The sequence below is a fragment of the Mytilus galloprovincialis genome, chromosome 1, assembly GCF_965363235.1.
Source record: "Mytilus galloprovincialis chromosome 1, xbMytGall1.hap1.1, whole genome shotgun sequence".
NCBI classification, from domain to species: domain Eukaryota; kingdom Metazoa; phylum Mollusca; class Bivalvia; order Mytilida; family Mytilidae; genus Mytilus; species Mytilus galloprovincialis.
In genome coordinates this window covers 72,437,464-72,451,266 of record NC_134838.1, presented here as the reverse complement: position 1 = coordinate 72,451,266, position 13,803 = coordinate 72,437,464, and the positions used below count along the sequence as shown (strand labels likewise).

Genomic DNA, 13,803 nt, shown 5'->3' with positions numbered 1-13,803 from the left:
TACATGTATACACTACTTATTGATTGTAAGTTAGACATTTTTTATATACTATATACAGTATGCATTATCAGCTACAAAAACTTTTTTTATCTGCGTCTTTGGCAATCATCTGTCAATTTCAACAAAGATGTTGTTAGCATCTTTATCACATTCACTTAATGTAGAAACTGGAAGATCCATTCTCAATTTTATTAAATATTTCCAGAAATGAGCGTGTTTGTAATATGTGTAATACGAAAGTAATCGAAGACGAATATCATTCTATATTAGAGTGTGATAAATATGTAAATGTCAGAAGTAAATATATTAAGATATATTATTATAGAAAACCATCTACCTTCAAATTAGTTCAATTACTATCTGTAAGAAATATTAAAAATTAAATAATCTGGGTAAATACCTTTATGAGGCAGAGAAAATTCGTAACACTTGATTGTTTTTTTATGTACCTTTATTACCAATGTAAATTGCATGCCAAACTCCGCTATATATAAAATTTGTGTATCTGTTTAATCCTATGAGTTGTATTTGCTTACGGAATAAAGTATTATTATTGTTGGATTTATTTATATGCTGGTTGGAATTTTCTAGTCAGTTGTGTCGTATGTCTGTAACTTATTTTTACACAGTTTGAGCTGCCGGATCATAACTGTAACAGTTGTCACATTAGACTACATGTAGTAAATGTATGTCTGTTAAGGTTGCTCACCTATTTTTTCAATATAACGAAACTATAAACAATTGTCATACGTTTACGGAAATTAGCATAGCTTTTTTTTTTGGGGGGGGGGGGGGGGGGGGGAAGATGATGTTTCCGCGAAAAAAGTCTACTTTTCTTGAAAAAAATACCATACTTTTGCTATGAAATATTAACGATTCGGGAATAATAAATTATTACTTTTCCGGGGAAATAGTGAAGAAATTATACCTGTTGAATGAAATTCATAATGAAAATTAATGAATAAAGACTAGGCACTTTTCGTTAATTTTTATCTTTTCCTCGGAGTCTGGAGGTTATGCCCAAATGGTTGGTGGAAATCTCGAATTGCAATCTATATAAAATTCCAATATATAATCTACAAACTTCATGCATTTATCGTCAGATGGAGCATCTACTATTAATTTTCAAAGTTTTCTCCACTCTTATTGTTTGGCAAGAAAGCAAGTCTACTTCTAGGTAATTTGAGAAATTATTTAAGTCTTTCTCTGTATAAGGACAATACATGTAGCAACATATAGTGTATTGTAGACATACATTTTTTTAAGATTATTTATATTTAATACAAGGTAAATATCCGGAAAAGTCATAAATTTTGAAAACGCACATTTATACTTTAAGTTAGTATTGGAAATTAAAAAAAATTCCAGACTCAAGCAAGCGTCTATCAAGCTAGCGACAAATTATATCGACCACTAAAGTTAGCACTGAGAATCAGCTTGCCAAAGAATCATAATTTGGTATGTGTGAAAATAAAAAAATTCCATCCGATAATTATAGCTTCCAATACGGTATATATTGTTTTTTTTCGTCTAAATGAACAGAGATGTCCATCATTTTTAGTGGAAATGGGACAAACATACATCAATGCCGTCTGTAATTCAATGAACAAAGGGACAAGTTACAAAAATGTCTAAAAATACCAAATGTAAAGTTTGGTGTATACAGGAATCTTGAACTTTCCGGCTACCTACTATCATGACTATAGTCGTAAACGAACCTTAGCAACATGGTTATATTTCTGATTATGCACCGACTAATCTTCTTTTTCTGAGATTGTGCGTTTTTAATTAATACTTTTATTGGTGGAGGAGCGTACAGGAAAGCGATGTTTTTGAATAAAATTATGTTTTTAAATATGAAGAAAGGAGTTATCCGGTTGTCTTCTACGTCAAGGAAACAAAAGCAAACGACAAAAAAAAAGGCTCACCATGCATTCATTCTTCAATAAAATAATATGACAAGAAGATAAGATTTGTAAGAAAGAAACCAAATTCGTTATAAGATGTTTATATCAATTCAAATATTTTTTGCCATATAAACCTTAAACATTAAGTTTGTGACATACAAAATAAGTAAGCAATATAACTATAATTCACATATATATACACAATCATTCATTAACAGTAAATATTGCAGTGTCCCCTGTCCTCAGTTCTAATGTCCTTGTGATGAAGGGCCCCAATTTATTTACTTGTGATGGTGTTGATGGATTGAGAATAAAAATCAACTTTTCTTCATGAGATAAATCTTGAACAGAAAAATTAAAATCCAAATTGTTAAAAAGGTTGTTTCTTATTTTTTTTAAATTTACAATCTAATATAAAATGTTTTCGTTTTCTAATGTTTTACATTTAAGGCATAATCTCTACTCTCTAGGAATATTATAATGTCTGCCTGTTTCTATATTTAAATTATGGTCACTAATTCTTAGTTTTGTTATTAATGTTCTATAATTAAAGTTTGATGTTCTTAAATAGTACTTAAAACATAAATTTTGTTTAATGTTCTTATAATAATAAAGTTTACTATTTTCATCGATGTTTTGCATCTTATTATGTATAAAATTTTAGGACTTGAGTATCTACGGAGCCCTGTTGGTCTCACACAGATTATAAAATGTCTTTTAAAGTCCTGCGCTGAAGATGTGTAAAGTCTAGCGCTGGAGATGTAAAGTCTAGCGCTAGAGATGTAAAGTCTAGCGCTGGAGATGTAAAGTCCAGCGTTGAAGATGTAAAGTCTAGCGCTGGAGATGTAAAGTCTAGCGCTGGAGATCTAAAGTCTAGTGCTGGAGATGTAAAGTCAAGCGCTCAAGATGTAAAGTCTAGCGCTGGGGATGTAAAGTCTAGCGCTGGAGATGTGTTAAATCTAGCGCTGGAGATATGCAAAGTTTAGCGCTGGAGATGTAAAGTCAAGCGCTGAAGATGTAAATTTAATTATTTTGGTGCCGATCGGAAATCCAAGATGGGCGCCACAGTCGAACATAGATTAACATAGAGCCCTATGGGAAAAGCATGCAAACAACGTCTACGGAGACATTGTGTTACATTTTGATTCCAGTTTATGCATGAATGATCAGATAATGGTCCTTCCTAAATTTTATGATTTTAGTGCCGATCGGAAGTCCAAGATGGCCGACACTGTCGACCATAGTTTAACATTGAACCCTATGGGGAAAATGCAAACTATTTCTATTGAGAAACCGTTTTCTTTTAAACCAAGTGAACGATTACATGCTCTCTAGAGCCTCTGGTTTAGACCCATTTTACAAAATGAATCCAATATATGCATGAATGATCAAATGAAGGTTCTTGATAAATTTTATGATTTTGGTGTCGACTGTAAATCCAAGAGGGCTTCCATGGTCAAATACAATTTAACATAGAACCATATAGGAAAAAAATGTACATACAACTTTTACAAAGAAACTTTGACATATCGATTCCAGTTTATGGATAAATGATCAGATAATAGTCATAATAATTTTAATGAATTCGGTGCTGATTGGAGAACTAAGATGGTCGCCACAGGCCGAGACAGTTTAACAAAGAACCATAAGGGAAAACATGTGAACTGCTCTCTTTGAGCATCCGTATTGTACAATGAATCTACTTTATGCAGGAATGCTCAAATGATGGTCCTGAATTTGACAATTTTATGATTTTTATGGCAACTGCAAATCAAACATGGATTCCATGACCAAATATAGTTTAACATTGAACCCCATAAGAAAAACATACCAACTACTTCTTTAACCAGGCTCGCTAGAGCCTCTGGTTTAAATGCATATATCTCACGAAATTTTTGACCTGGGACCACCAAATTTGGTGCCAATGTAACTTGAGGCATAAGCTTGTCAGTCGGTCACATATCGGCTGACCTTGACCTAATTGTCATGGTCCAGTGACCAGGGTCAAGTTATCATGATTAGGTCAGTTTCTCAGTAACAAGGTATGGTAGGCCAATAATATTTGGAGAGCGAAATTTATTGTAAGGTGTACATGTCAGTCTGACATATGTCAACTGACCTTGACCTCACAATAAAGTTTTTGTGATTATGTCAGTTTTATCAGCAGTAACTAGGTATGGTAGGTCAATATTTGCTATATGAATTTGTCATAAGGTGTACATGTCTTTCTAATATTTGTCGACTAGGTCAGTTTGACCTCATTGTCGGTGACCAGGGTCAAGTTTTCGTGGTAAGGTTAGACTCTTAGTAACTAAATATGATAGGTCCATAATATGTGGTTTGCGAATGTGTTGTAAGGTACTGACCTTAAGGTCATTGTCATCGTCCAGTAACCAGGATCAAGTGTCCGTGAATAAGTCAGTTTCTCAGTAATTAGGTATGGTAGGTCAATAATATTTGGTGTGTTAATTCCTTGTAAGGTGTACATGTCGCAGTTTGACAGGTGTCAACTGATAATGACCTTATTCTCACAATCCATTTACTTTGGTCAAGTTTTCTTATTTTGATGTATTTAATGATGTAGTTGTGGATTTCTGATAAGCTTACATCTGTGTCCACGTCCATATTAAGGCGAGACATCTTCGTGAGTCTGTAAAAGTGAAATCCCCAATTCTTTGTGTAAAATGGAGGATTAAATTCATGTTTTATGATTTTGTCTCGCCTGGATCAAAGTCACTTAAGGCGAAACAAAGGGATTGTTTTTTATTGTCCCAGTATGTTATTGATCTATTAGGCAGTAACACGCGTCTGTCCGCCATCCCTTTCTGTGTTTCTCCTCTGAAGTCCTTTGGCGATTAGTAAATTTGGTATGGAAGATTTCTAAATGAACAGAAGAATATATTGCATTTGCGTCGTGATTCTTGTTTTTTCTTGCCAAATATCAAACTTTATATTTTTTTTTGCCGAACAAACCGATACAGTTGGTGAAACCAGTATTGATATGCAAAATAACATCGTGCCGCTTCCCGCGCAAAAACGTTGGGAGAATTTGATCGTTGTTAGATTTTACCCAGAAATATCGCCTATGAAGGGTAATAAACATATTATCTGAATTTTTAACACTGAAATATTGCAAAATATCAACCCGCTCGACAGAATATAAAGCTTTGTGGCTCGTTTGCTACATTCACTAGCCTCCAAACTTCACATTCTGGCTCACGGGATGATATTTTACTATATCAAGCTGTCAAAATCCCGATAATATATACATATGGGACAACCATATTGGGTATGAAATTGCTTGTCAGCAAGTTGCTTTTCCCATAGCATTGACCTCATTTTCATGGTCAAGTTGACAGTGTCATGTTAAGTTTTTGGATAAGTGTTTGTAAACAAATCAAAATTTTGAACTGTATGTCCTTAAAAAAAAGTTAAAAACATATTTCTAGCGATAGACTTTACATCTCCAGCGCTTGACTTTACATCTTCAGTGCTACACTTGAAATCTTCAGCGCTAGACTTTACATCTTCAGCGCTGGACTTTGCATCTCCAGAGCTTGATTTTACATCTCCAGCGCTTGACTTTACATCTCCAGCGCTTGATTTTACATCTTCAGCGCTAAACTTTACATCTCCAGCGCTTGATTTTACATCTCAAGCGCTTGACTCTACATCTCCAGCGCTAAACTTTGCATATCTCCAGCGCTAGATTTTACACATCTCCAGCGCTAGACTTTACATCCCCAGCGCTAGACTTTACATCTTCAGCGCTTGACTTTACATCTCCAGCGCTAGACTTTAGATCTCCCGCGCTGGACTTTACATCTCTAGCGCTAGACTTTACATCTCCAGCGCTAGACTTTACACATCTTTAGCGCAGGACTTTAAAAGACACTTTATAATCTGTGTGAGACCAACAGGGCTCCGTAAGTATCCAGGGCAAACTGATCATATGAGTTCTCTTTATGACTGAATGAATGAAACGATGATCCATATTATCAAAATCATTATTTTGTCATTCTCTTTTCACAAACAAATCCTACATGTATGCATTGAATAAATTGTAGACCACTCTTAAGGGATCATAAGTTGGAAATTTGTATTCTCATGATTATTAAGAAATCTAGTGATTTATTAATACCATCAATTTTCAAGTTTTTTGCAGCACTTGAATAAACGTTAACGTATTTTTCGATTACTAAATTATATCGGCTCTAAAAATTATTTTTCTTAAATATGAAAATGTTGTGTGTGCTGGTATAAAAAAAGATTTAAATCAAATTCATTTAAAGTTATATGAAAAGAATATTTCATTTTCTGTATCGAAATGTTTAACTAGATTATTTAAATTCCCCACCGGAAGGCCCCTAACTGAGTGAGCGTAACATAATTGTTATCGGAAGCCGATGACAAACAAATTACAGGTAAGTGATTTAAGAAATAATTGATACAAGCTATACTTTATTGTAGGTTTAACATGGGTAGGCATTATATTCGTGATTATTTTTGCTTCCGCTCTTCGTACAAAATTTACTTCAGTCAACGCTTTTACACCCCAATGAAGTTACAAAAAGAAGCATCCAATTCTTAGTTTTTACACAAAGTATTATTGTGGCGGTTGTCCACACTGTATTCTGATTATTATGAGAAAAACATGTAAAACAAGTCAATGAGATATTTGTAAATTTACTGAACTATTTATTTCAGAGAACCTTACACCATTTGGTAAGGCTACACTAAGCTCTTCGGCGTATAATACTAAACCAGAAAATGCAATTAACCCACCGATATCAAATACTTGGAGTGAAAAGTATTGCACACACACAGGTAACGGTCAAATCACAGCATGGTGGATGTTTAATTTTTCATTTGGATCTGCGTTCATCACAGACGTATCGATACATTACAGAAACACCTGTAAGTATACATCGATGATTGATTTACTCTAATTCATATGTATTAATTGTATAAGTAAATAATATCTATATGTTTTTGGTCAACAAATAAACGTACAATCACTCATAATTGTATGGCGGGGTTCCAGTTATATCAGTATTAAGAAAGGATAAGAAACACTTTTTTCTTTTATTTCTTTTAATTCGAATAGAGGTCTTAACATTTGCTCTGAGTTGTATCTACAAATTTTAAAAGCTCAAAAGTATATTAATTCCGCTCCTGGTGATGGTTAATCCAAGGACTCGCTTGATATGGAATAAGTGCGAATTTGTAATATCTCACTGTGTTTCATTTTAGCTTTAATTTTTAAGAATTAACTTAATTGTAATAAAATACATTTCTGTATGAGCGTTGCTAGCATTAGGTGCCAACGTTATAACGTCGATAAGTCTAACAGTATTCTACAAAACATCCACAGACTAAACAACATGAACATTACAAAAACCTGGATTTTCAACGGTTTTTCAGAAGGTGAGCAGATTTTGTGGTAACCGTTTTGTTGGTAACGGAAACATATTTTGATGTAAAATACAGGAAAAGAGGATGACAAGTTAATTACAATATTTTTAATCATAGATGTGGTCTTATACATTTGTAACAACCAAGATATTGTAAATACTCTTAATGTTCATTTTTCATCCGTAGCTGAAAAAATTATTGGAAATAATACTTCAGATATGGATTTTTCTATGCTACAAAAGTTTACCAGTGAAAAATTAAAGAAAACTAAAAATGTTCATTTAAAACTCATTTCCACTGGAGAGGTGTGTTCTCAACTAAAACATATTAATATTAATAAATCCGCTGGTTTAGATGGAATAGGTCCCAAATTTTTAAAGCTAAGTGCAGAAATGATATCCCCATCATTAACTTTTTTAATAAACAAAAGTATAACTTCAAATCGTTTTCCGCAAAAATTAAAACTTGCAAGAGTAACTGCTATACATAAAGGAGGACCAAGAGATATTCCCTCAAATTATCTTCCAATTTCTATTTTGAATACCATATCTAAAATTTTCGAAAGACATGTATGTACACAGTTATATGAATTCCTTAACAATAAAAAATTGTTACATATCGCCCAGTCAGGTTTCAGACAAGGTCATTCCTGCCAAACACAGTCGGAATCCAGGTTGAAATAGAACAAAATAATCGAAGCTCTTTGTTAGAGAAGGCGATAAATGTTTACTGTATAATAAATTGTTTACTATAGTGACAAAATTTTTAAAAGTTAATAGAAACAAACAAAATTGCAATTTTCTTCTCAATTACGAGGTGTTTTATTTTAAAAACAACATTTGCATAAGTTTTCAATTTATCTAGACATAGTTAAGCAGAACAATTAGATATCAAGTCGACGACATGGGTATCTTTCAAGTTGGATGAAGAAAATGCATAACCTCCGATTTTTATGAAAAAAATTACCATGGACGGAAAACATATCAATCTTATAGTTCAGTAATTTTCGTGTCTGCCCTTCCATTATGTGACTGAAGAAAAAATTCCAAAAATGGGTAACAATTGTATCGAAAAGAGAAAATCGAGTGCACCTTTTTATGTTAGGGCGTGTTTGAGTTGAGTATTTTGTCTTGATATCGTACAAAGTAAGAATATTTCATACATCGTCTCGCTTCAAATTCCATCATTTTCATATATTAAAGCTACAGGTTGACTTTATAACACAAAAAAATCACAGTCCTAAAAGATGAAATATATGGGTCAAGTGAAATACCTATCTAATGAGTCACAAAAACAGAGAAGGTGTGTTCGAATAGCTATTTGTTTACTGAAAGTACTTGACGACAGTCTTTCAAGTTGGATGATGAAAATGCATATCTTCGAAAAATTATAATTTTGTGTGTGTGATTACTAGGGTTTATAGTCTTCATACACTAAAAAAATCTAGTCTGCCCTTCCACGAAATATTTAATTAGAATTTTTTTAAATGTTTATGAATTTTCGAAAATTCAACCTGACAACCGATCAGACAATAGTTTTAAGTTGAATCAATGCAGACTAGATTTTTAACTGATGCTCATTAGCTAGTTAATACATTTGTCTTTTAAAATACAACTGACATATAAGGATCGTAATGGTGCAATGTGGATAAATTTATCGGTTTCCAAGAGCAATATTGGTAGCGCGTCATCCCTACAATGGCTTCCATTTCTACGATTGTGAAAATGAACTGGCGTAATGGGGAGATAATTTTGACGAAGTAGACTCCTGACTGAACAGCGCTAACTAAACTAATTGACGAATGGTTAAAATATTTAAATAATGGAGAAATAGTTGGTACAGTGTTTTTAGATTTCAGTAAGGCTTTTGACCTTATTAACCATGCCATACTTTTAGAAAAGTTAAAATTTTATCATATCGGAAAACATACAATAGATTGGATAAAATCATATTTGTCTGACAGACAACAAGAAGTCCAATACGCTAACATTAAACCTGATAAATTGTTTGTAAAGTATGGAGTGCCTCAAGGTTCTATTTTAGGTCTGATGTTATTTTTAATATATATAAATGATTTACCACTTCATGTTAAACAATCCGATATGGATTTATATGCTGATGATTCAACATTGCATTTTCATGATAAAAACATTAAAAAAATAAACAGCATATTGCAAAATGATTTAAATGCTATACAATCTTGGTGTAACAATAACAGTATGAAAATCAATACACAAAAAAATAAGTGTATGAAATTGGGTTCAAAACAAAAACTTAAACAACTATCAGAATTATGTATTACCGTCAACGAAACATGTATTGAGAATGTCCATTCTTTCAAATTACTTGGAATAGACATTGATGAAAATTTAAGCTGGGAAGATCATGTTGATCGTATATGTAAAATTATATCATCTAAAGTATCACTTTTATATAAAATTAAAGTATATTTGCCAATACACACAAGGCAACTATTTTATAATGCATATATTCTACCATATATAGACTATTGTAGTTCAGTTTGGAGAAATTTATTACAAAAAGATTCAGATAGAATCATAAAACTTCAAAAAAGAGTAGCAAGAATTATACTGGAATGCGATATTTCTATTCCATCTAATTTCATGTTTTCTTCTTTAAAATGGCTATCTTTTACCAAAAGAATAAAATACCAACAATCAATTCTAATGTATAAAATTGTAAATGGGCTAACACCTGATTACTTAGCAATACTAAATATTGATGATGTGCAACGCCACAACTTACGATCTGTCTCTGATAATGATCTTTTTGATCCAAGACCAAATACAAATTTTTATAAAAAATCTTTTCATTATTCTGCAACCAAAGTATTGAATAATTTACCACTCGAAATAAAAGAATGTCCTAATGTGGAATTGCTCGTTCATTAGCAGCAACCCCTATCACAGAACTGATTATTTGAAACGTAAGCCCTGGATGTCTTTACAAATGGGAATTTTATACTCCATAGGCAGTCGTTCCTGGAATGTTGCCTCAATGAAAAGATACTATAGGAACATTAAACACTAAGTCGAGTAATTAACAACGCAATTAATAATAAAAAACAAAACACACACCGCTACACAGAAAACTTAAGGTAGAACAAGAAAAATTCCACAAAAAAGTCGGCAGGAATTCTTAAATTCACAATTGAAAGGCTGAAATCATTTTCTTTGTTGTTAAGCTCTGTTTAAATTCCAAATAGACTCTCATGGTCAATTTCTAGCTGTCGCAAGGATAGGAGCACCGTTTGTGCCAATAGTAATTCGATATTTTAAAAGAAAAAAATCCTTAAACTTAACCAATACGATGTAAATTTATATAGAGGAACAATTTCATGTTTCCAGTTTCCGAGAATAATTTGAATAAGAGGATTATTTTACGATGTTTGATTTATTCCATCCTAAAACAATATATACTGATTGGCAGATATATATTTATTTTCTATCTTAAACGTCTAAAAACATTGAAGTGATGTCACACTCCTGACCCGGTACAGACACCCCTCCTCCATGTAGAAGTTTTTAAAACAAACTGTAGACATTGTTTAGCCACAACAGCAGCAGGATTAACACTGCTATATGTACCAAGTCAGGAATACGGTAGCTGTTATCAAATAGTTCGTTTCTATATATGTTTGCGTTTGTTTTTGTTGCACTTCAGTGTTTATATTGTTCCTTTGTTTTCCTCTAATAGTTTTGACTCAGAGCCGATTAGTTTTTTTTTTTAAATGGCCTTGATCCTAACTTATCGAAGATCCTGCAAATTGATTTTAAAGTCTTGACTTTTTCATTGCCGTACATAATTTACAACTTATATTCTAAACAGAGACATGACATACGCTAACACGTACATTTTTAGGGTTATGATCAAGCTGTAGTACGTTTCTGTCAGTCGTAGGTTATGAAAGAATGTTTTACACGACATTTTTATTGAATATTACTAATAGGATATTTGTTTTCCTATTTCATTTTTTTTATACATATACTTGCATTCATTTACGCGATTATTACATGTGCATTTCGATAAATTGTGTTACAGATCCACATCGGATGGATGGATTTAAATTGTATATATCTAATGCTTCAACTATTCCGCCTCCGGACTATGATCTCTGCTACAAAGATCCTCAAGGCCTTCCTTATCCAGAGGTCACTCAGACTATTTCTTGCTATCAACTTGGACAATACGTCATTTATTATGATGATATTGTCGCATCCGGTGATCATGCAAGCTTCATTGAATTATGTTATGTTGCCATAAATGGTACGTTTAATATACAATGTATCTATAGATATTTAATAACATTACCAGATACAATTTTAATGCGTCAAACGCGTATTTTGAAAAATTATGTCTTTTCAATGATGATCGAGTCCTTATATTTGAATATCCGAAACATATCAGAAGCGCTGAAAAGCTGAAAAAAACACTAAAAAATTAAGACAAAATTGGAGAAATTTTCTCCTTAAAACTATGATAGGAGTAGTTTATTCAAATTGAGGCACACATAGAACACTGAGCTGATGATACCCTCGGTGACTAATAGTCCACCAGCAGAGCTATTGGCCCTGTAAAAATGAAAACAACAAGTTATAAATAGCATGCATCCGGAGCGCTTTCCTGTGTAGCGAAATTGGATTATGCAAATTAATTAGTTTGATAAAATTTCCTGTAAAAATAACTTTTGCTTGTTTTTCGTATATAATTTAAATTTTATAGTTCTTGTTCACATAAGAGGGAGAGACGTTGTCACTTACCATCTAGTTTAACTTTGTATTACATATTTTTGGGTGTAAATTGTGTTTTTAAGTAGATAGTTCCGATATTTCATTTTGGAAATCTTCAAATGTTATTATGTCATCCATTTTGGCACTGATTCCGAATGATGTCTGATACCGCGATTTTCATTGGCTAATTATAGGTTAAGGAAAATGAATTTGAATAATTAATTTGATTGGTCTAAAAGCGGCTGTTTCGAAGTTAAGTTTGTCTCTTGGCCAGTAATGCTCAATAACGAATATTTGAAAGCCAACAATGCATAATAACATAATCAGTTGAAGAGCTATATGGCCAAACACAATTTAATAGCATGCTTAACTCAAAATAAAGTGTTTTTTTTTATTGAATTATGGTATCCGAAGATTTCGGTAAACAATTATAACATTGTCAAATGTACATATATCAGGTACGTAACTTTCCCTTTCTCTTAATCTTTTCACTCAACTATTTTAGGATGTGAAAAAACATTTTGGGGAAGAAACTGTACAAAGTCCTGTGCAGAACGATGTATAGACCGACATTGCTATCCTGGAAATGGTTCATGTGTTCTAGGGTGTAACACTAAAAACTGTTTGAAAGATCTATGCGATAAAAGCACTGCAGTATGCACCAACGGTTGTAGGGGAACACGAACTGGAACTTATTGCAACAAGTGTAAGTTATTTACATTTAGACATAGCATGACAAATAATCATATATAAGTTTAAAAGAAACATTTAAATGAACTTTATCGGAGAACAGAGGAGTAATTGCAAATTGTACTCCTGATCAGTCATCATCCCATTGAAGCACAGTAAGTACAATATCCGTTTAGTGTTATGTTTTTTCAAGTGAATAGATTTGTGTTATTTTCCGGGTCAAATGATCTGGTTTTCATCGTGTGTGACTTTGTTTTTGTCGTCTGAATATGAAGTTTAATATTTACAAATAGAAGGTTTAATAGAAACATACGGAGCCCCGCTAGGGACATGCAAAGAAAAAAAAATATATTGTGCGCACAACTTAATTATATTGTGTGCACAAAATAATATATTGTGCGCACAACTTAATTATATTGTGTGCACAAAATAATATATTGTGCGCACAACTTAAACATATTGTGCGCACAAAATAATATATTGTGCGCACAAATTAAACATATTGTGCGCACGAAATAATATATTGTGCGCACAATTTAAATATATTGTGCGCACAACTTAAACATATTGTGCGCACAATATGATATGGTGTACGCCCAAAATTTGCTTGATTACCCATAGGTACCTATGGTTTGATATTTTATACACAAAATACCGCCTCAGGCGTATATCCAAACACACCCCTTGTTTAATGTTCGTGATTTAGACGAAATCTCAGATATCAAATGCAATTATAGTTCTTCTATATTTGGTTGTATGAAACGATTTTAGTGTCTAAATGTCAACTTGACAGGTGTCATCTGACCTTGACCTCATTTTCAGGGTTAAGTGGTCCGGCAAAGTATTTTTTTGTGTTTTTTTGGTGTATTTCTCGGATACTGTAAGCATTTAGCTAGATATATTTGATGTACGGAATGTTTGTATGGTGTAATAGTCTATCTTGCAGTAATATTGATCTGACCTTGGTTTTATATTCATGGTTCGTGTTATTTGATTCTTGTTTGGTCTGTTTTTCAGATACTACAGATATAAGGAATGAG

General features: G+C 32.7%; 1 protein-coding gene across 1 annotated transcript in view; it reads left to right on the top strand.

Moving 5' to 3' along the window:
• Positions 1-13,803, top strand: part of LOC143079627 (uncharacterized) — a 69,946-nt gene that overhangs the window by 361 nt on the left and 55,782 nt on the right. The window contains exons 2-4 of the mRNA XM_076255480.1: positions 6,615-6,824; positions 11,385-11,609; positions 12,579-12,779. Of these exons, the coding sequence (XP_076111595.1) occupies positions 6,615-6,824; positions 11,385-11,609; positions 12,579-12,779 (636 nt within the window). The remainder of the gene's footprint in view (positions 1-6,614; positions 6,825-11,384; positions 11,610-12,578; positions 12,780-13,803) is intronic.